At 51.3% G+C, this 19,247-nt stretch overlaps 1 protein-coding gene across 2 annotated transcripts in view; it reads right to left on the bottom strand.

Annotated features, from left to right (window-relative positions):
* Nucleotides 1-19,247, bottom strand: part of Prkca (protein kinase C alpha) — a 403,509-nt gene that overhangs the window by 43,860 nt on the left and 340,402 nt on the right. For both annotated transcript variants that reach the window (XM_047543070.1, XM_047543071.1), the window contains exons 10-13: nucleotides 18,221-18,394; nucleotides 15,766-15,857; nucleotides 13,244-13,306; nucleotides 12,256-12,394 (exon numbers count right to left, since the gene is read on the bottom strand). In XM_047543070.1, the coding sequence (XP_047399026.1) occupies nucleotides 12,256-12,394; nucleotides 13,244-13,306; nucleotides 15,766-15,857; nucleotides 18,221-18,394 (468 nt within the window). The remainder of the gene's footprint in view (nucleotides 1-12,255; nucleotides 12,395-13,243; nucleotides 13,307-15,765; nucleotides 15,858-18,220; nucleotides 18,395-19,247) is intronic.

The following is a 19,247-nucleotide window of genomic DNA, read 5'->3' as shown; positions in this document are numbered from 1 at the left end:
AGTCCCAAACCATGGGACCAACAGAACTTGAACTTGAACCTTCCGAACTAGGAGTTGAAAATCAACCTCTATTCACTTCAAAAGTAGCCTGTCAGCCTGTATTTCATTACAGTGATGGAAAGCTTACTAACACACCAGGCAAGGAATAGTTCTTTCAAGATGACTTATCAAACATCTTATTATCCTTGGTCTACATGCATTTAGGTAACCAGTAGACGCTTTGTTGCTCTTAAAACACTCTGGAGGTCAGGCATGGTGGCGCACACCTGTAATACCACCTGCTCGGGAGGCTGAGGCAGAAGGATCGCAAGTTCAAAGCCAGCCTCAGCAAAAGCGAGGCTCTAAGAAACTCAGTGAGACCCTGTCTCTAAATAAAGTACAAAATAGGGCTGGGGATGTGGCTTAGTGGTTGAGTGACCCTGAGTTCAATCCCCAGTACGAAACCAAACCAAAACCAAAACCAAACCAAAACAAAACAAAACAAAAAACCACTCTGGAAGATGAAAGCCTTAAGATCAAGGTGGCAGTAATCCCAAGCACTGGTGATAGGCTCTTCCTGGTTGCAGACTGGTGGCTTCCTACAGTGTCTGTTATCACCACATACTCTTTGAAGCAAGTCATCTCATGTGTCTCCAAGCAGATTTTAGCCAACAAACCCTTTGTAGCCGAAGTGACATCATTATTTCCTCTATTGCTTCCTAAACTCTTCCATCCTCTCTTTCGGAAATTATAGTAAATACATGAAGGGCCATATGTTTTTCACCCTTGGAAAATGAGTGGGACTGCAACTGGAGGGAGAAACACTTCAGCCTGAAATCAACTTCGTTGACTTTCCTCGGGGAGTTGCTTTGCTGCTCGCTCTCTGAGTAATGAACTCTTCCATATTCATTGGTGCCTGTGTGTCTGATGTCTAACTATTTTCACGGAGGGGGCTGGGGACTCAGTGTTCAGCAGGGGATGCCAAGAGTAGGTTTCAGACGTTCAGTCCATGGTCGGCAAGCTCACAGCTCTATGTGAGGCAGAACTTCATGGCGGAACAGAGAGGTGGAGAAGAGACTTTCAGCTCATGACAGCCAGGAAGCAGTGAGAGCCAGGAAGTTGGAGAGTTGCTATCATTATATCCTCAAGCTCAGAGGTTCTCTCCCTAGCTGGGTCCACTCTATTGACAAGTCCATCACAGGCATCCTTTGTTTCTGGGATGTCTGATCTTTAGCATTTCTTTTTAAATCTGCCTTAGAATTTCCATCTCAGTTTATGTTGTCCATCTGTTCTTGCATGTTGTCTGGTTTCCCCTTAAAGTCCTCAGCCTCTTAACCACAGTCGTTTATATTTTTTTAATGCCTGCTCTGATATTTCCAACCCCCCTGTCATATCTGAGTCTTGTTCCAATTGCGCAGTATTTTTTAGCTGGGATTTTGCCTTTTAAGATGCCTTATAATCTTGTTTTTCATAGCTGGATATGATAAACCAGGTTAAATGAACTGGGCAAAGGGCCTGCACTCCTGCGGTGGTAAGGCGTGGGCCAGAGGAAGCATTCTACAGCCCTAGGATTAGATCTCAGGCTTTTGGTGAGCCTGTGCTCTGGACTGTCAATTTCACTAGTTCCCCCTGCTCCCCTGAGTGGAGACGGGAGAGCTGGAGGGGGCTGAAGCTGGGAATTTTCCTTCCCCCAGATAAATTAGGCTCTGATAAACCCCAGCAGGTTAGGTTTCCAGAATTTCTCTTGAGGGTAGACCTTGTGAAGAGCAGAGCTCTCTGAGCTGGGCGTGGTGGCCCTCATCTGCAATCCCAGCTCCCTGGGAGGCTGAGGCAGGAGGATCACAAATTCAAGGCCAGCCTGGGCAACTTAAGGAGACCCTGTCTCAAAAACAAAAACAAAAATAGAAACCGCTGGGGTGGAGCTCAATGGTAAAGCACCCCTGGTTCAATCCCCAGGACAGCAAAAAACAGGAGAATAAAAAAAACAGCAGAACGCTCTGGCATGTTTCAGAATGGATACGACTTTGCCCTCCCTGAGCAGATTCATGAGGGGATTTTTCTATTCTTTGTGAGGACCCTGTAGAACTCCTGGAAGTAAAACTCACAAAAATGTGGACGCCCCCACATGTGGACTGGTCCCCACCTCTCAGACTTGTCCACACAGAGCCTCCAGCCATCTTCCAACCACAGCCCTGTTTCCTGAGTTTCTGTCACAGGAAGCTGTGACTCTCTGTGCCTGCCCATCTCTCCACTTCAGGGTGGTGCTCTGCCCCGTGGCCTCGCTTTTCTAATGGCTCCAAGAAGAGCTGGCGCCATCCCTGGCACATGAAGGTGCCTCATTGTAAGCTATGTCAGGCGGGGGGCTCGGGGTCTCCTTGGTTCTGGACCAGGGAGCCAGGTGTGTGCTGTTTGCCTTTTGCAAACCCCAGGACTCCTGGCTCAGGAGTGAGGGGCAGTTACTAAGGAGGTGCCACTGGCCTGATTCTGAAGGAGTCACCAGTGGAATCAGGAATAAGGTGCCAGGCTTTTCACTTGGCAGAAAGATGCCCATGCCCATGTGGTGGTGCTCTGAGTCAGGGTGCGTCCTAGGAGGGCCTGGGCATGATTTTCCACGATTCTCAGATGAGGCATGCACAGTACTGAGTCTGCGGTGAGAAGGTATTGCTGTTTCCAGTCTCTGCAATTCTTCCAGGTCAGCGCTCCTGGGGGCTAACCTCCCCCAGCTCCTCTCCTGCTGACTGAGGCACAGAGGTCAGGCAAGCAACCATGGATGACTGGTTGGGGAAAACACCATTGTATTTGACCTGGGTCACCCAACTTCTCAGCACAAAGTCCAACTAACCTCTACTTTCTCTTCTTAAGTGAGAGAAATCAAACATCTCTTTGGATTCTGTTTCTTCTCCCAAACTGACATTTTCAGGAAGCTTCTCGATAGTGGGATACATTAAGAAAGTGATATTAACAGTGAATTGAATTTTCATCAAAGCTACCCCTGAGCACAGTCTTCAAGCCACATGGTGCTGGGTACCAGCTCTGCTTACTATGGGGAAATCGAGGCACAGTGAGCAGAGTCACACAGCAGGACTGTGGTGGATGGAACCAGCTTCCACCTGGCTCTTGCTCTTCCATCTCTCCTGATGCCCACTCTGTAAACAGGTGCTGTGAATGGGACAGGGTCCTCTGAGATACTGCCCTTGACCTTTGGGACCTTTGCTCACTCCTCCTTCCTGTTCTGCTTGGTTAGAGTGGACATAATATTGATTATAAATATATAAAGTACATCTCGCTTCATAACATAATCTACCTGGCCCAAACTCAGAACTCCATACTGGCTGAGATGGGGCCACTCTTAACACCTGGGATTGGGGGAGCTGGAGTAACTGAGACCCACATACCTTATGTCTAAATATAAATGATGTAAGTCAAGTCGACAAAACATTAAATACAATATGTTCTCTCCTACCACCTTGACAAATGTACCTTCCTTTACTAGTTGGCTGGGACTGCCCTAACCAAATGCCATCGACTAGGTGACTCAAACAACAAAAATGCATTTACTCTCAGCTCTGGCCGCTGGAAGTTCAGATCAAGGTGCCAGCAGGGATGATTTCTGGCGAGGCCTCTCTTCCTGGCTTGAGGACAGCCACCTTCTCCCTGTGTCCTCACAGGCCTTTCCTCTGTCCCCTTCCTCTTTGTATAAGGACATCTTTATGATCTAATTTTACCTTAATGGTTTCTTTTTTAAAGAGCCCATCTCTTCCGGTTGGATTTGCGGCTTTCTTCCCTGTTGGATAATAACTCTGGCTGTAGCACTCCTCTCCTAAGAACTTGGAATGATGTTTGTAAGATGGGGATAATCAGAGAGCCTTTCTCAAAGTCTGGCTTTGAGGGTTGAGTTTTGCCTGTGATGAGCTTGGCCTGCCTTGGAGGGAGCACGCTGGAGTTGGAGCTTCAACATCTGATTGAGGGGAGGACACCATTTGGTCCTTACCACTTCCTGATGACTTGGATGGCCACGTTTGACTTCAGGGTTCATGAACGCCTGGGACTCCACCCTAGCATGTAAAAAAGACCACCCTAGCCTTTTGGCAAGAATGGTGGTTCTTTCTTGCCTCTTGGCAAAATCTAAAATTTAAGAAAAGCCTAAAATGTTTCTAGCTAGCCCTTAGCAGAGAAGTTTGCTGACCCCTGCCCTGAAACACAGGGAAGGGGCCCCTTGCCTAAGTCCTCCTTACTTTTACCTATGTACAGAATGTGGTGGAAGTAACACAGCCAAGTTCTAGTTGGAGCCTTAAGGAGCCTTGTGACTTCTGTTTTTGTCTTCTTAGAAGCCAACTGACATGTCAAGAGCTCAGGATAAACTGAGTGACAGACGACTACATGGAAAGAAAGACCATGTAGAGAACCAGGGGCCTTGCCCCACAGCCGACAGCCAGAGGCCATCTTGGATCCAGCAGCAGCAGAGCTCCTATGGCCGACACCCTGTAGCAGCCAGAGGCTGGGGCTGCCGACCTGCCTCGCGGAAGCACAGTGCTAACCTAGCTGGCGTTTTACACCATTCAGTGTTGGGTGGTTACTCAGCACCAGACGGCAGAAACAGCTGTCAGGTAACAGACAGAGTTAGGGAGTGCTCCCTGTGAGGCAGGCCAAGCCTCAGGCCCTCCAGGCCCAACGTCGCACTTTGAGGAAGATACTGTGATTATACCCCTATTATGGATGTCACTCCAAGTTCCTCAAAGGGGCAGAGCTACAGCTAGCACGTATTAGACAACGATCAAGGAATGGAAGTCTTTCCTTGAGGAGTGATTGCCAAGACTGCACCAGGCTACGATCGTGGATCCCCCAGAAGCAGAAGAGCTCCTGTGGCCAACAGCCCGCAGCTGCCAGGTGAACTGACACTCCACAGCAGCCAGAGCAGAGATGGAACTGGTCTGGGGCATGTGCACTGTCCTCTCGCCTCTCAAGGGGTCCTCAAGCCCAGCGCAGCAGTCCCTGCCTCTGGTCTCCTCTCGGGATGGCCGGTGCTGGGGAAAAGCCGGCAGGACTTGCAGTGCAAAGCCCACCCTTAGGACCCTGACCCCAGGGAGTTGTCAAAATGCTCCCTGTGCATCAGGACCAAAAAAACACTTGTCAGTAGAGGAATGAACTCAGAGTTAAGAAAACACTTCATGCCTTTAAGAGCTTTATTAGCTGGAATAAAAGCTCTCCCAGAGCTGGGAGGTGGGTCTTTTTAGATGTCTTGGGTAACAGGGCAATAAGTGACGGGCCACCCATGGCATTGGAGCAATGGGCCCACGCTTGGAGGCTGGCAGACCAGGTCCTGGCCCTTCCATGTGCTGTCTGTGGGCCTGGGCAGAGCGCCTCTCCTGTCCAATCTTCCTCTCCTTGGAGGTAGAACAGGGATAATACAACTTGCCTCAGAGGCCATTGTAAGAATTAAAGGTGAGAACAGGTGTCAGTGCATGGTGTGCTTCATCCTCGGCATGACAAACATTGGCAACGTCTCTCCATACCCACCCCCTCCTGGCCACTGCTCTGGCAATTTTACAGAGAACGAAGTGCAGCAAAGCTCAGAAACCCCCAGCCCATTTTTACAGGATTTAAACAAATCCCTAAATGAAGGGCCCATTAGTGGGAGAAAAAAAAAAAAAAAAAAACAACTCACTAGAGATTACTGGGGCCCTGAAGCCAAGCAGCAGGCCTGTGCACGCGGCTGGCTGGCTGGACGGGGGAGGCGTGCCCTGGGCGGCGTCTGAACTGAAACCTCTACTGGAATCCCGCCTCCCAGCGCGACAGCCACTGCAGGGAGAGACGCTCTGCTCTGCTCGGGGGGCAAAGCCCAGGCCTCCTTGAATTGGGACCTTGGGAAACATTAACAAATCTCTCTGCACCTCAGTTTCATCATCTGGAAGATGGAATTGACTTAAGTGTTAAAATAAGGTGAACGAGGTGCTGAGCCCTGGTCTAGGACACAGTAGGCATTCAGCAAGGAGCAGCGAATCCACCAGGACCTGGAGGGGACAGGAGAGGAGAAGGGAGCACAGTTGTCCTGCAGGCCAGCAGGTGCCCAGGGCCATGGAGTCCAGGCTGAGCAGATTGGGCTCCAAGGCCAGGAGAATTGAGGCCGTTTGAGAGCTGCAGGCAGGCAAGAAAATACACGAGGCATGGAACCTACAAAATGCCTAGACAAGAACTGAGGGAAATTACACAATTTAAGGAAGACCCCACAGGGAGGCCCGGCTTTGGCTCTTTAAATATTTCTCGGGGAAAGTGGGGCCTCACGATGCTGGAGTCATTGGGCCGTGACCCTAGACGGAGGGAAATTGGCCTTTGATAGAAAGCAGGCGCGCTGGGTTTATCATTCTCTCTCTTCAATCAGAGCTCCTCGCCGCGCGCCCGCGCTGCTGGTGTGGGCCGCGGCCACGGAGCCGGCTGGCCGCGGGGTCTGCTGCTCCCTCGCATCTCGCCTCCCCTCCTCTTTGTGCGAGGGCTAATTTACTGCCTGACTGCCTGGCTGTGCACAGGGCAGGAGTTATTTTCTCATCAAGTTTTCAGATCCTCTTGTACCATCTCCCCCTCTCCCCAGCCCTTTCCCCTGAGCCACGGAGAGTCTCCGAGATCCCAATGCTGGGGCAGCATAGGCTGATGTCCCGTCAACTGCAGACCCTCAGGTCCCCTAGCCCATCGGCTTCTCCTACTGATGATGAGGCATGAGGCTCCCTCTGCCCTGTATCCTGTCCACCAGCCCCTCACCTGTGACAGCTTGGGGATGGCCCTGCTGGTCACCTGGCTCCAGAGTTCCTGACCCTGAGCCCGCACCTGTGTCCATGGCTGCTAGGAAGGCGGCGGGCACCACTCACCCTGAGCACAGACCGGGAGCTCGGTACTGTTCCAGAGCCTGGGGTGGGCACTCAGCAGTAAGCAAAGCAGAGGCTGCCCTCGCAGAGCTTAGCAGGATGGTAGAGCAGGAAATCCAGCAGTACATCCTAGTCCATCAGAGGGGGTCAAGTGCCATGAAAACAGCACGGGTGGGGACCAGCAGTGTGGGCTGGGGCCGGAGGCTTGCAGGTTTCAATGGGGTCACCAGGACGGGGGAGCTTCCCAAGTGGGAAGGGAAGGCTTGAGGGAGGGAAGGAAGGAGCCACACTGATGCCTTCTGGGGGAGGACGTCCTAGGCAGAGGGAAGAGGAAGAGGAAAATCCTAGAGGATGAGGCAAGTCTGGCAATGTGAGGGGCAGAAAGGAATCCAGTGCAACTAGTCAAGAGATGGGCTCAAGGGTGGAGGGGAGACAGGTCAGGGATGTAGAGTGTCTTAGTTCATTTCCTGTTGCTATAACAAAATACCTGAGACTGGGTAATGTATACAGAAAAGAGGTTCATTTAGCTCATGGTTTTGGAGATTCAAGAACATGGCATCAACATCTACTCAGCCCTGGTGAGGGCTCCCTTGGTAGTGTCACAGGGCAGATGGCATCATGGCAGGAGTGCAGTTGTGTGAGGAAGAGATCACATGGTAAAACAGGAAGCCAAGGTGCAGGGAGGGGCCATAACATTGGAGTCTCATAACAACTCACTCTCTTGGAAACCAAATAAAGTTCGCAAGAACTACAGTCCCTTCCAAGGGCAGCACCCCCAATGATCCTTGCAACTGTTCCACCTCTTTGAAGGTCCCTCTGCCCTCCAACATCACCACACCGAGGACCAAGCCTCCGGCACATGAACCCTTGAAGGACTAACCACATCTGAACCCTAACAGGGAGGCACCAGACAAGGGCCGCTGTAAAGAGGCGGCTTCTCACCTGGCCAGGCTCCACCTTTCCTGCCCCTCGCCTTCTTCCTACTTCCTGTGTCTCCCACTCCTGGCCCCCTCTCTCATTTCTCTTTCCTCTCTCTTCTCCCACTGCACTCCCTCTCTGGGCTCGCTCTCTTTGGTCTGGAAGTACACATGAGCTGCAGCTGGGAAGCTGCACCCCTCAGTCAACCTTCTCCCCTCCTCCCACTTCCCATGAATTCCCCCACAAAGGTTCATGCTCGCCCTCAACTCCACCCTGCCCCTCTCCTGGGGTTCTCGGGTTCCCCCCTCTTGACCTCTGAGGTCCCGGCCAAGGCTGAGCTGGCTCCTGCCTGCCTTCCTGGGAGCAAGGCCACAGCTCCCTGCTCTTGTACACACAGCGTGGTCTTCCCTCCCATCCCAAGCTGCAGCTCCCTCTGCACAGGGGACGGTGGCCCTTCCAGAGGAGAAGTCACACTTGATGGCCCGCTGGCTGCGTCTCATGGTGAGCACTGCTTCTGCTACATGGTGGAGCCACTTAGAACAGCTGGTGAGTCATATAAAAATGCAGCTGTCTGCTGCTGCCATGGGCTTCGCTGGCCTGGCGTTCCCATAGGGCTGGAATGCAGAGGCTGGGCCCTGCGGACAGAAGGCCTGTCCCTCTTGCCCAATCTCCAACTTCCACAGGACTTGCCCATCGGCTCCCAGGCAGAGGGGCTGCAGGAAAGTCAACCATGCTAAACGACCACCCCCAAGTGATTTCAGCCACATCAAAGGTGCCATCTGATATTGCCAAGAGGAATACTGGCCTGTCCCTGTCTTGAAATCCACCTCTCTCCTGGGCTGTATCACCCCCGTCTAATTCCCCAGGGCCCCCTCCTCCAGGCTCTGTTCTGGCCAAGCTTTCCCAGGCCTGGGATGGTGCCAGGCACTAGTAGGCACCTGGTGGATACACAGACCAACGGATGCCAGGGGCTGGGTAGGGCTCACGTGTTTCTGCTTTACTCTTGGGTTCGAGGGATTTGCCCAGTATGAAGAATGGCTGGGACGCATTCTGAGTCACCGACTGTGTCTCTGGTCATGACTTAGTGCCTAGATCCCAATTCAGATGGAAGCAGGTCCCTCTTCTCCTCAGAGATACCCAAGAAGATACGGTCTATGGCTGAGTGCCTATTTTTAACTGCCTTTCCTCCCATAACTAGGGAGACAGTGCTATTTGTGAAAAGAATGTATGGGCTCTGGGTCAGAATGCCCTGGGTCCAAATCCACCTTTGCCTGTCACCAGCTGTGAGACCTTGGGCAAGTCTTGGAACCACTGCTCAAGTATGACATGTGACAAACAAGATGTGCCCAGAGGGCTTGGTACAGAGCAGACAGCAACACAGCATAGGTGAGGTCCCCCGCATGCGGTCTGTCACAGCCCCCTACCAAGGCTGCAAGGACAAGCTCGTGTGGTGCACTTTAAGCAAACTTCTCCTTCTTCCAGGAAGGAGGGGACAATGCTAGGGCTTGGAGACTGATTCTCGGCTGTTGAGAGACATCTGACTTGTGACAGGATCTCACACCTAAAATGCTAACTTCCGGAGGGCCAGCCCCATGTGAAGCTTTTGTTCCACCTTCTCAGGGACTCTGACTGGCCCTGGAATTATTTGCTCCTTGTCAAAGCAAAGAGGACCCTTCACGTCAGTTTCAGGGATCATTTTCTGAGCTAGTGCCCCCCTTCTAAGAGTGTTCATCTCAAGTCCCAAGTCGTCTCTGTGAGTGACATTTCTGGCCTCAGCCGGTCTTTACTGGTTAGGGAGATGCTACAGTATTAATCGATTTCAAGGTTTCTGGACACACAGCCGTACGTATTTAAGTCCTCACTTTGCCTATTAGGGAAAATGCCATCTATGGTAATTACATGGCCTCTGCCTGACAGGAAGATTCACACAGGAGATAGAATTTCTTTAACCTTTGAGAAAATTCTGGAACCTTGAACCTATTGGGTCTTTTTCTATCTGCAAGTATTCTCAGGGCCAAATGCATTCACCTCCTGAATGCAGCCAGGAAAGAGGCCAGCAAAGGCGACAAGACCTGAAGTGACCACTGGCTGCCGTCCCAAAGCAGAGCCGCAGGTGTTTTCAGTGAAAGTCACTGAACCGAATCACAGCTGTGCCTGCTGACCGTCTGCAGGAGCACCACCTCTGCTAAGCCGGGCACTCGGAGCCCGGGAGACACCCCAGCAGAACGGGAAGCTCCCAGCAGGCAGTCTGCAACCTTCCGCCAGCAGTTGCTGAGTCGTTTGCCCTAGTGAGTGGTGCACAGGTGGTGGCCTGAGCTCAGAGGGAGCCCAAGGAGGGCAGTTCTCACTCATAGGGTTTACGTGAGTCACTACGGCCTCAGTCCCCACGGGATCTTCCTCATGGGTTTTGTTACCAGGAATAAGTTGAGGGAAAGTACACAGGGCACCTCGTATACAGCAAGCACTTAATAAGTGATGATCACACCGTTTATTATTGCTTGTAAAGAGAAGGCTTTGGAAAGGAGGGCATCTGTCCTTGGGTGTGAAGAGGCCCCAAGGTCCCCAGATCTGTCCAAGGTGTGATGAAGTGTGAGACATTGAATGATGTCCCCTCCCTGTCCCCAGGACCTGTGAGTGTCACCTTTTCATGTTAGGACTCTGCAGGTACAAGCTGAGGACCTCAAGGTGGGCAGATGATCCCAGATCACTTGGGGCCCAGAAGAACCAAAGGTCCTGTTAGAGAAGAGGAAAGCTGGGGGTTTGGAGCTGGAGAAGACGGAGAGGGGCCAGAGGGTGACAGGTTACAGGGAACATGGGAGAAGGCACCCTGAGCCAAGGGAAGAAGGTGGCCCGGCCACCGGAGGAGGCGAGGAAACGGGTTCTCCCTGAAAGTTTCCAGAGGAACAGCTGTCAACAACTTGCCTTTCGCTCAGAGAGCCTGGTTTTGGACTTCTGGCCTCCAGAGCTGTGTGTTCCATGTGCGTTTGGAGCTGCTGACCTGTGACTGTTTGATACAGTAGCAGTAGGAAGTTCACATACAGGAAGGATACTGAGCAACGAAATGGGCAAAGCTTAATCCTGTGGACAGTGTCCGCCTGGAGCTACCACACAGCTGAGGTGTACCCAACACAGGAAGCCGACTGTGCGATCGGCAGCCCTGGCCTTACTGGAGACAAGGTTCAAAGCCACTTTTACTCCTGGAAACGCTGCCATCCTCTGTCTCCAACCTTTTTGGCAACTGGTGGGTGGTTACCTGGAGCCTGCTCAGCACCTGTCAGCCAGTAGGAGGCTTTAGACTCCCCATTACCTGAAGAGGAGCACTTTTTATTGTACCATCAATTTGTCACATTTGAAAAATATATTTAAGTTCAGGGTATGTGTGGAGGTACCCATGAGTACCCAAGATACCATGTCGCCTCTGGCTGTGTCATTATAATTTGATTTCCTAAGTGCAGTCTGTTTCAACATTGTCTAAGAATATAACAAACAAAAAGAGCCCTTAAGAAAAGAATGCAACTCAGTTTCCTTCCTGGAACAACGACCACCTGCAAGTCGTACTAGGTTCACATGATGAGGGTCTACTAGGCACCAAAGGTCGCACGCGGCCCTAGAGTCCTTGTAGCAGATCTTGGCAGGAGGGTATTATCATCCCTAACTCGCCGCCGAAGAAAGGCTGGTGCGGGGAGGTTAGGAGAGCTGCCCCAGTTGCCGTGGTCTGCAGGCGAGCGTCGGGATGGAAGCTCGCACAGGCCTGGCCGTACCCCTCTGTGTCTGGGACAAATGCACGGGCCGCCGGGGTGGACAGGGGTGGCATCCACCACCAGCAGCCTTGGTCTGGTCCGACTATGAATGGGATGCTCTCCACCAGGCCGGGGCACAGGTGGGAAAAGGCTGCCGCACCTGCGGAGCTGTGTGAGGACAGGGAGTGGGCTCCAGTGACCCAGGTTCAGGCCGTTCTATCACCGGCACACCTGAAGCTTCACAGAGAACAGGATTCCTCAGCATGCCTTCTACCAAAGACCCAGCAGTCCGGCCCACTGCCGTGAGGGTTCACACCTTGAACCACTTAGCTTTTTACCAAACCGAGAGGTTCTTCCTAAACTAGACACCGAACATCAAGTTGCACGGAGCACTAATCCCTCTGAAGTTGCTAAAAAGCCCAGACCGCAACCATCCTGTAACCTGGCTTTTCCAGGAGTGTTTTGCAAGCCACCAGAGCCTCGTAAATGATCTTGACCACAGTCACATGAGGAATACACTTTACCACGCAGCTGGCCCACACGCACACCTAACAAAACCAAGTCTCCACGAGGCAAGACAAGCCCCACCACCCGCAATGAGCTCTCCTACCTCCTCTTTCTGGGTTCGTCTATGGTTCAGTCTACTTGGTGGCCACGACCCACAGGTGGACCTCAATGATTCCCATATGACCCTCCCGTTCCAGTGGGCATTGTTTGCCGTTCGATTTCCTGGTCTGTGAAACAGGGACTGGGGATCCCACCTCAGGGGCGATGTAATCTGGAGTCCCACAGAAGGTCCTGGTCGTGACTCCGTCCATCATGTGTTCTTTGCACATCCCAAAGTCAGCGATTTTGATGTGTCCTTCTGAGTCCAGCATGACATTATCTAACTTCAGGTCCCTGCAAGGAAGCAGGATAACATCAGAGTCCTTCCCACGACACAACAGGGTTTGCTCTGGAGCTGGTGAAACACAAGGGTATTGAACTAGTTGCCATCTCAGTGGCATTTACACTGTGAGTCCCTGGAGAGCCAGGGGCCAGGAGTTATTGTGTCTTTATATTTCCAGAGCCTTGCACAGAGCCTGGGATACGGTAGGAGTTTGAGGAATCAGGAATTGAGTGATTCCTGATCTTGGTTGCTCCTATGAGTCCAGACAATCCAATTTATCAGGTCTGGGAGATCCCACTCATCTGCACAGGTGTGGGTGGGGTGGGGCTGAAACACAGCCAGGTTTGAGAAATTATGAGTTTGGAAACCTCACACCCTTCCTCCTGCCGGTGCCAAGGTCCTTTTAGATACTCTTCAGTCGATACTGGAAGACATTCTTCTTTCTCGGCTACCAGACTTCGACTGCAGCTAATGACCAAAGGAATCTGACTCAATACTCTCCCCCTGCTTCTCCCTGACTCCCCAGGTTCTCTTCCTGCTGAGCATCTATAGTGGCAACTCTCCTTCCTTTGCTCTGACCTCCATTTCAAACAAAAGGCAGAGGAAGGAGCTGTCAGGAGAGAAAACCATGCTTTCTTGTGGAAAGTAACAATGAGATATAAAATCTTTCAGGTCTAGAGATTAGAAGGTGACTCTGGTTTGCCTCAAGGTTGCAGGGACAGGTGGGTCCCGGCAGATCCATGTTCCTGGGGGTCACCAACGCCATGCTATGCCTGAAGCCCCCATCACAGAATGACATGCCCAGGGAGGCGCACAAACCTCTCCACTGTGCTGCCGATGGAAAGGCTTCAGATACACACCTATAAATGATTCCTCTTTTATGAAGAAAGAACAATCCAATGGAAATCTCTGCTGCATAGAATCTGCAAAAGAAAATGTTTCAGGTTTCTGCCTTGCTTCTTCGTATTTTTTTTTTTTTTAATTTTAGAGACAGGGTCTCACTGAATTGCTTAGCGCCTCCCCGTTGCTGAGGCTGGCTTTGAACTCATGATCCTCCTGCCTCAGCCTCCTGAGCCGCTGGGAATACAGGTGCCCAGCAGCCTTGCTTCTTGAGACTTCTGTATCCCCTGGAATTTCACATTCAGGCATCAGAGATAAAAGAGTGGAAGACCCTAAGGCTTTCCAAGATCAGCGTCGCCCCACGTGGGGACTTCCAACCATCAGCCCCTTTCCCTACCATTTCCTCCCTGCAGCTCACCCGGGAATAACACAGCACAGTCAGTGAGACAGGCTTATTTTTTTTGACTGGGGGAGGTGGTTAGATAATCTGCTGCCTACGAAATAATTTCTAATATAATCGTTTAAAGAGTGGATACCTGTTAGACTATTCCATGTCAGGAACATGGCAGAGTGGAGGAAATTTCCATTTTCCTATTCATGGGCAGGACACATTGTGTTTGAAAATACAATTACTCGCTGGATGACAAACGCAGCGGTGATGAACTCTAGCTAGTTTATTCATTCCCTGAAGTGCTGGGATAAATGGGACATACACTGTGATTCATACCTGAGTCTGGCCTCTTACATAATTCATAATAAAAAAGCAGCTACTCCCATCATTTCCAAATCATTCGTAGGTTAATATCTGAAACTCCGAGTAAATGCAGAAGGATGTCTTGAAATTTGCATAGCATTTAAGAATCTTTGAAGTCTGAAAAAACCACGAGTCTGCGCCTGGGTAAATATCACACCCGGGAGACCCAGAGTAAACACACACTGTTTACAAAAGCAGAGAAGAGAAATCCCTGAGGGTGATGAGCACAGGCTTTGAACAGGGGACCGTCTCTGAGGCTGGCAGAAGAGATAGGATTTTGGCTGATTTTTATAATTCTCAAGTTTTTTTCTGCAATTTCTCAAACTTTTCTGCAATACATATGCAATAAAAGAGGATCGGATGAAGCGATTCGATGTTGCTTTATAACACCAGGCACCTGCCTGTGATGCCAGCACCTAGGGAGGCTGAGGCAGGAGGATGGCACGTTCCAGACCGGCCTCTGCAATTTAGCGAGACTCTGTCTCAAACAAAGAATAAAAAGGGCTTCGATGTTGCTCAATGGTACAGAGCCCCTGGGTTCAATCCCCAGTACAAAAAAACAGAGAGAAGAAAATAGGGCGGCTACTTCGCTCTTTATAGCTCTGTGCTAGAAAGCTTTATTCTACAAACTGAGCATTTTAATGCTCTATAACTTACAATGTTAACAGGAGATAAGGCAGGCATTTCCAAAAACACTTATTTTTTAGAACAAATATAAGCAGAAAAATGCCCCTTCTATTTTTTAAGCTTGCTGCCAAAGAATTCCCTATTGTGCCCTCAGCTAATCTTCCCCAGGGCCGACAATCCCCCCCGGGTCAACTATGCTTCTGATTTATCTTTTTAGATAAACATTGGCCAGACTCCTACTAATGTTGCTAACTTGATTAGCGGGGTGTACGCCCACAAAGCATCTTAATTTGGGAAAATAAAATAGCCATTTGCTCAGGCTGGCCTCTGTTGAGTTTCCTGGGACTTCCAAGCCTCAGAGAAACAGGACAGAGTTTCAGGTATCGAAAGTCCCTCCTCCAACCCATCATGACTCCTCCACCCGCACATGGAGCTCACAGCTCCCTTGCTGCCCGCATTCGGCACCCAGGGTGCTGCATTCCAGCAAAACCCTCCGGGTTAGGCTCAAGTGTCATCCTCCTGGTAGCTGCCCTCACCCACGCCTAAGATGAAACATCATTTAAAATGGCTCTCCCACAGCCCGGCCTGCATCCCCTCCCCGGCTCAGGCCACCTGCCACACACGCTGAGCCGCAGGCCTGGACTTGGTCTCACCTCTGTCCACAGGCTCTTCCTGGAAGGTTCTCCCTGCCTCTGGGTTCAGCATCACCTGAGGACTTGCTGCTCCCACCCCCCCGATTTTGGGGAGCTTGGGTGGTGTCCTGTGCGCACCTCTAGGCTTGAGCCAGGCATTATAATCATTCTGTGACTCCTACAAGCCTGGATAGAGCATGCGCTCGTGGGGTGGGGGTGCGGGAGCCTCACTCCTTCCTGCTCCCGGGGCCTGGGGCACAGTGGGTGTGCAATACCCGTTTGCTCAATGAGCCGTGAGGACTCCACCCACCGGGGTGGCACTGGGTGTGTGGGTGTGCACCCGCATCTCAACTGACTGGCAACGGAAGAAACAGCTCCTGCGGAAACACCTAGAAGGGACCCGTAAACACACATGTTCCCTTGGGAAGCTTCCCAAATGAGCAGGGCCATCTTGGACATCGGATCCAGCAGAAGCTCCCGGCTGAGAGGACCGGGCCACCTGAATTACAGGACAAAAAATAATACTCACACTGCTTGTGGCTCCTTAAACTTTCCTACTTGCTGAATGTGGTACATGAGGTCCCCGCCGTTGACATACTCCATGACAAAGTACAGCCGATCCTGCAGACAAGGCGCACACGTGAGCCGGGCTCGTCCCCTTGGGCGGCCCTGTTTGTGTTCTCATTGGTCAAACCCTGGCGGCGCTGGCAGGTCTGCTTAGTTTGGAGCGCCTCCCATTTTCTTCCCAACTAAAGAATGAGCGATACCGCCTCCTGCAGGAGGGCCTTGGGAGGGACGGTCATCACATGACTGAAGCAGTGGCCGTCTCTCGACGTGCCTGCCTCCTGGTCACATACGCTCCTTATTATAGTAACAGCCTCAAGCTGCTTCCCGTTTTTCCTACACACGCTCTGTTCCTCAGCCAGGCGCACCGTGAGGAGCCCGCAGGCCAATCAGCTCATTCCCACCACGTTTCTCTTGGTGCCAGTGTACGAGAGTTGGCTGGCCGTGTCTAGGAGGCGTGCCCTGCTAGCAGAGCGATGCGCTCAACTGGATCTCCTGAAAACTCGCCCCTTGGGTGAGGCTGGGCTTCTAAGTGGTTCCTGCTAAATGACATCTGCCAGGTAGGGGAGGGGCGGGGACCAAAACAGGAGAGGCTAGTCAGAGGTTCTTTCGCGACCACTCTGTGTCTGAATTCTGTTTCTTCTTTTTCTCAGTTACGGGGTGTCTGAGGGGCTGGCCACACGCAGGCCATTCATCACACAACCAAACAGGTGTGCGTGTTTAGGGGGACGTACGCTGGGCCAGATGGGAGAGGCTCAGAGCCGCGAGGCGCAGGGCACACGAGGTAAAGCCGACCTCTGCTCTCTTCTAGAAAACATCCCCTTCCAGAGGTCGTTAAGCAGTACAGCGCTGCTCAGGGAGGAGGAGGAAGCGGTGCTAATAGCCCGAAACAGCTCAGGGAGCGTCACTCTCCAGCTTTTCTGTTAGGAACTTCAATTTTGGCTTCATGTCTTTGCTTCGGAGCTTTCCAGAGCTTCCTCAGCGTAAGTGGGGTGAAGGCAGCCAGGCTGGGATCGGTTCTCTTCCCACCTTGCTGCTCAGCCCTCCCTGCCACCCCTGGGGCTGGGCGTCTGGGAGCTGCTGAGAGCCGGCAGGAGCCCTCGGTGTGGCCAGAGCGTGGCCGACCCCTAGGGGCCGGTGCCCAGCTCTGCAGCCTCCACGGTGTCCTGACCCTGTGTGGCTACATGGCCACTGTGAGATTCTACAGGCCAAAGCATTGGGGGCTCCTCCCAGGGGTTTTTAAAGACAGACACAAAACACCAAGTTGATTTCTGGCCGTGGTGTTGTTGAAAATAATAACTGTCCCAGTGATCACTGATCAGTGAGCCATATTTAAAGGGAAAGCCCACCCAGTAAGGCTCATCACGCTGCTGTCCAAACATCTCAATTTTTTGTAGGACACTTGCAAACCCCACAGCTGACAGACCAGTGCTTCGGGATTCCACCCACCCCTTCTAAAAAGTTTTACTCTGTGACAGGGGTCAGTAGACTTTTTTCCCATAAAAGGTCAGGCCTTGTGTGTCTCTTGTAACTACTCAGCGCCGCTGTCTTAGCGTGAAAGCAGCCACAGGTGCAGGTGAGGGGCTGAGCATGGCTGTGTCCCTAGGAAGCTACGCGTGCTGAAACGTGAACTTCATCTAATTATCGCATGTCACAAAATACTGTTGTTTGGATTTCTTCTTCGTGACCTTTCTCAGAGCTCACGGGATGTACAAAGCAGGTCCTAGTTTGCCAGTCCTGCTGTGTGTCTGCAACACAAACACTTTTTTTTATCAAATGGCATCTCCTGATGTCCCAATGCCATGCATGCAGCTGGACCAGCAGCCTTATAGAGGCAGGACTGTGAATGAGTTTGAACTTTTTTGAACCCTGTAAGTCTTGGCATGAAGAAAACCTTTCATACACAGCCATCCCTCAGTACCTGTGGGGGACCGGTGCCAAGATCCCCTCAAGGACACGGAAATCCTTGGATGCTCAAGTTCCTTATATAAAATGGTATGTCTGCATACAACCTAGGAAATCCTCCCACACGCTTTAAACCCTCTCTGCATCACTTACAGTACCCCCCAACACAAACGCTGCGCCGAGAGCTGTCCGACGGCATTGCTTAGGGAATACCGACAGGGAAAACGTCTGTACATCAGATGCAAGAAAATATTTTCCATTCACAGTTGGTAGAAACCCGTGAAGAATGCAGAGGCCCAGGATGCAGAGCCCACTGTGAATGTTTGCTGAATTAAATGGAATGAGCGCCAAGTCTCTAAGCAGAGGACGTCACGGAGGGGGATGACCCAAATCTGCCAGGGTCAGAGGAGTGGGCTCGGACCCCGTCCCCTCCGCTTGGCATCCCGTCCCGCCTGTCCCAGGGACGCGCAGGCCGGTGTGCACTCCGCCTCAGAGACACAGCCCCAGGGCCTTACCACGGTCTGGAAGCAGGAGTGCAGCTGCGTCAGGAACGGGGGCTTGTCAAGCAGGGCCAGGACCCGCTTCTCCACCATGGTGCACTCCACATCGTCGTCCTGAATCACCACGTCCTTCTTCAGGATTTTGATGGCGTACAGTTCTTCTGTTCCCTTCCTGTCAGCAAGCATCACCTGGGAACAGACCAAGAGCGATCTGAACAGGGGAGGGAGTCCGGCCAGTTCAGGCAAATCTGGAATGTGTGATAGAATATGCTTAGTAGATTCCGCTATGGTGTTGCAGCGTCCCCTAAAGGGCCCGTGTGCAAATGCTTAGTCCCAGGTACTTTTGAGAAATGGTGAAACCTTGAGGAAGGGTGGGGCCTGTGGAGGTCCTTAGGTTTCGGGGAGCATGACATGCCCTTGAAGGGGTCTGTGAGACTCCGGTTTCATCATTTTTTTCCTCTTAGTTTCCTGGCTGACAAGGCAAGGAGCTTGAATTCCTACCATGTTCTGCTGCCTCATCAGAGACCAAAGCAATGGGGCCACTCAATCATGGACTGGAACTTGAGCTAAAAACAAACCTTTTCTCTTTATAAATTGACTGCCTCAAGTATTTCATTATAGTGGTAGAAAATGAATACAAACTTTACATACAAATTTTGAAATATTGTGAATCACCACAAATTAGATTCCTCCAAAACTTGTATAACTTCTAAACTATCGAGATCGTACCGTATAGCTATTGTTACCCGGGAGGTGCTATATTTGGTTACTAAAAGGAATATTCATTCACATTCTCTATGAGGATTAGTCTGAATTCATGCAAGTTTTCAGAATCATCCTTAGGGTAAATGTGATTGACCTTTATCACCTGACAATTCAGGAACTCAGACAAAATGGCAGGATAGAAATCAGTTCCTGGAGCAGTCATGAGACTTGGGACCATTAAGGACAAATTAAGGAACACAGGCTGATGGCTGCACCACCCCATATAATCCCACGTTTAATTTTTAGTTGTGCAAATTATTCAACCAACGTTTTGGAA

Source organism: Sciurus carolinensis, chromosome 3 (genome assembly GCF_902686445.1).
Source record: "Sciurus carolinensis chromosome 3, mSciCar1.2, whole genome shotgun sequence".
Classification (NCBI taxonomy): domain Eukaryota; kingdom Metazoa; phylum Chordata; class Mammalia; order Rodentia; family Sciuridae; genus Sciurus; species Sciurus carolinensis.
This window is presented reverse-complemented; position numbering and strand designations above follow the sequence as displayed.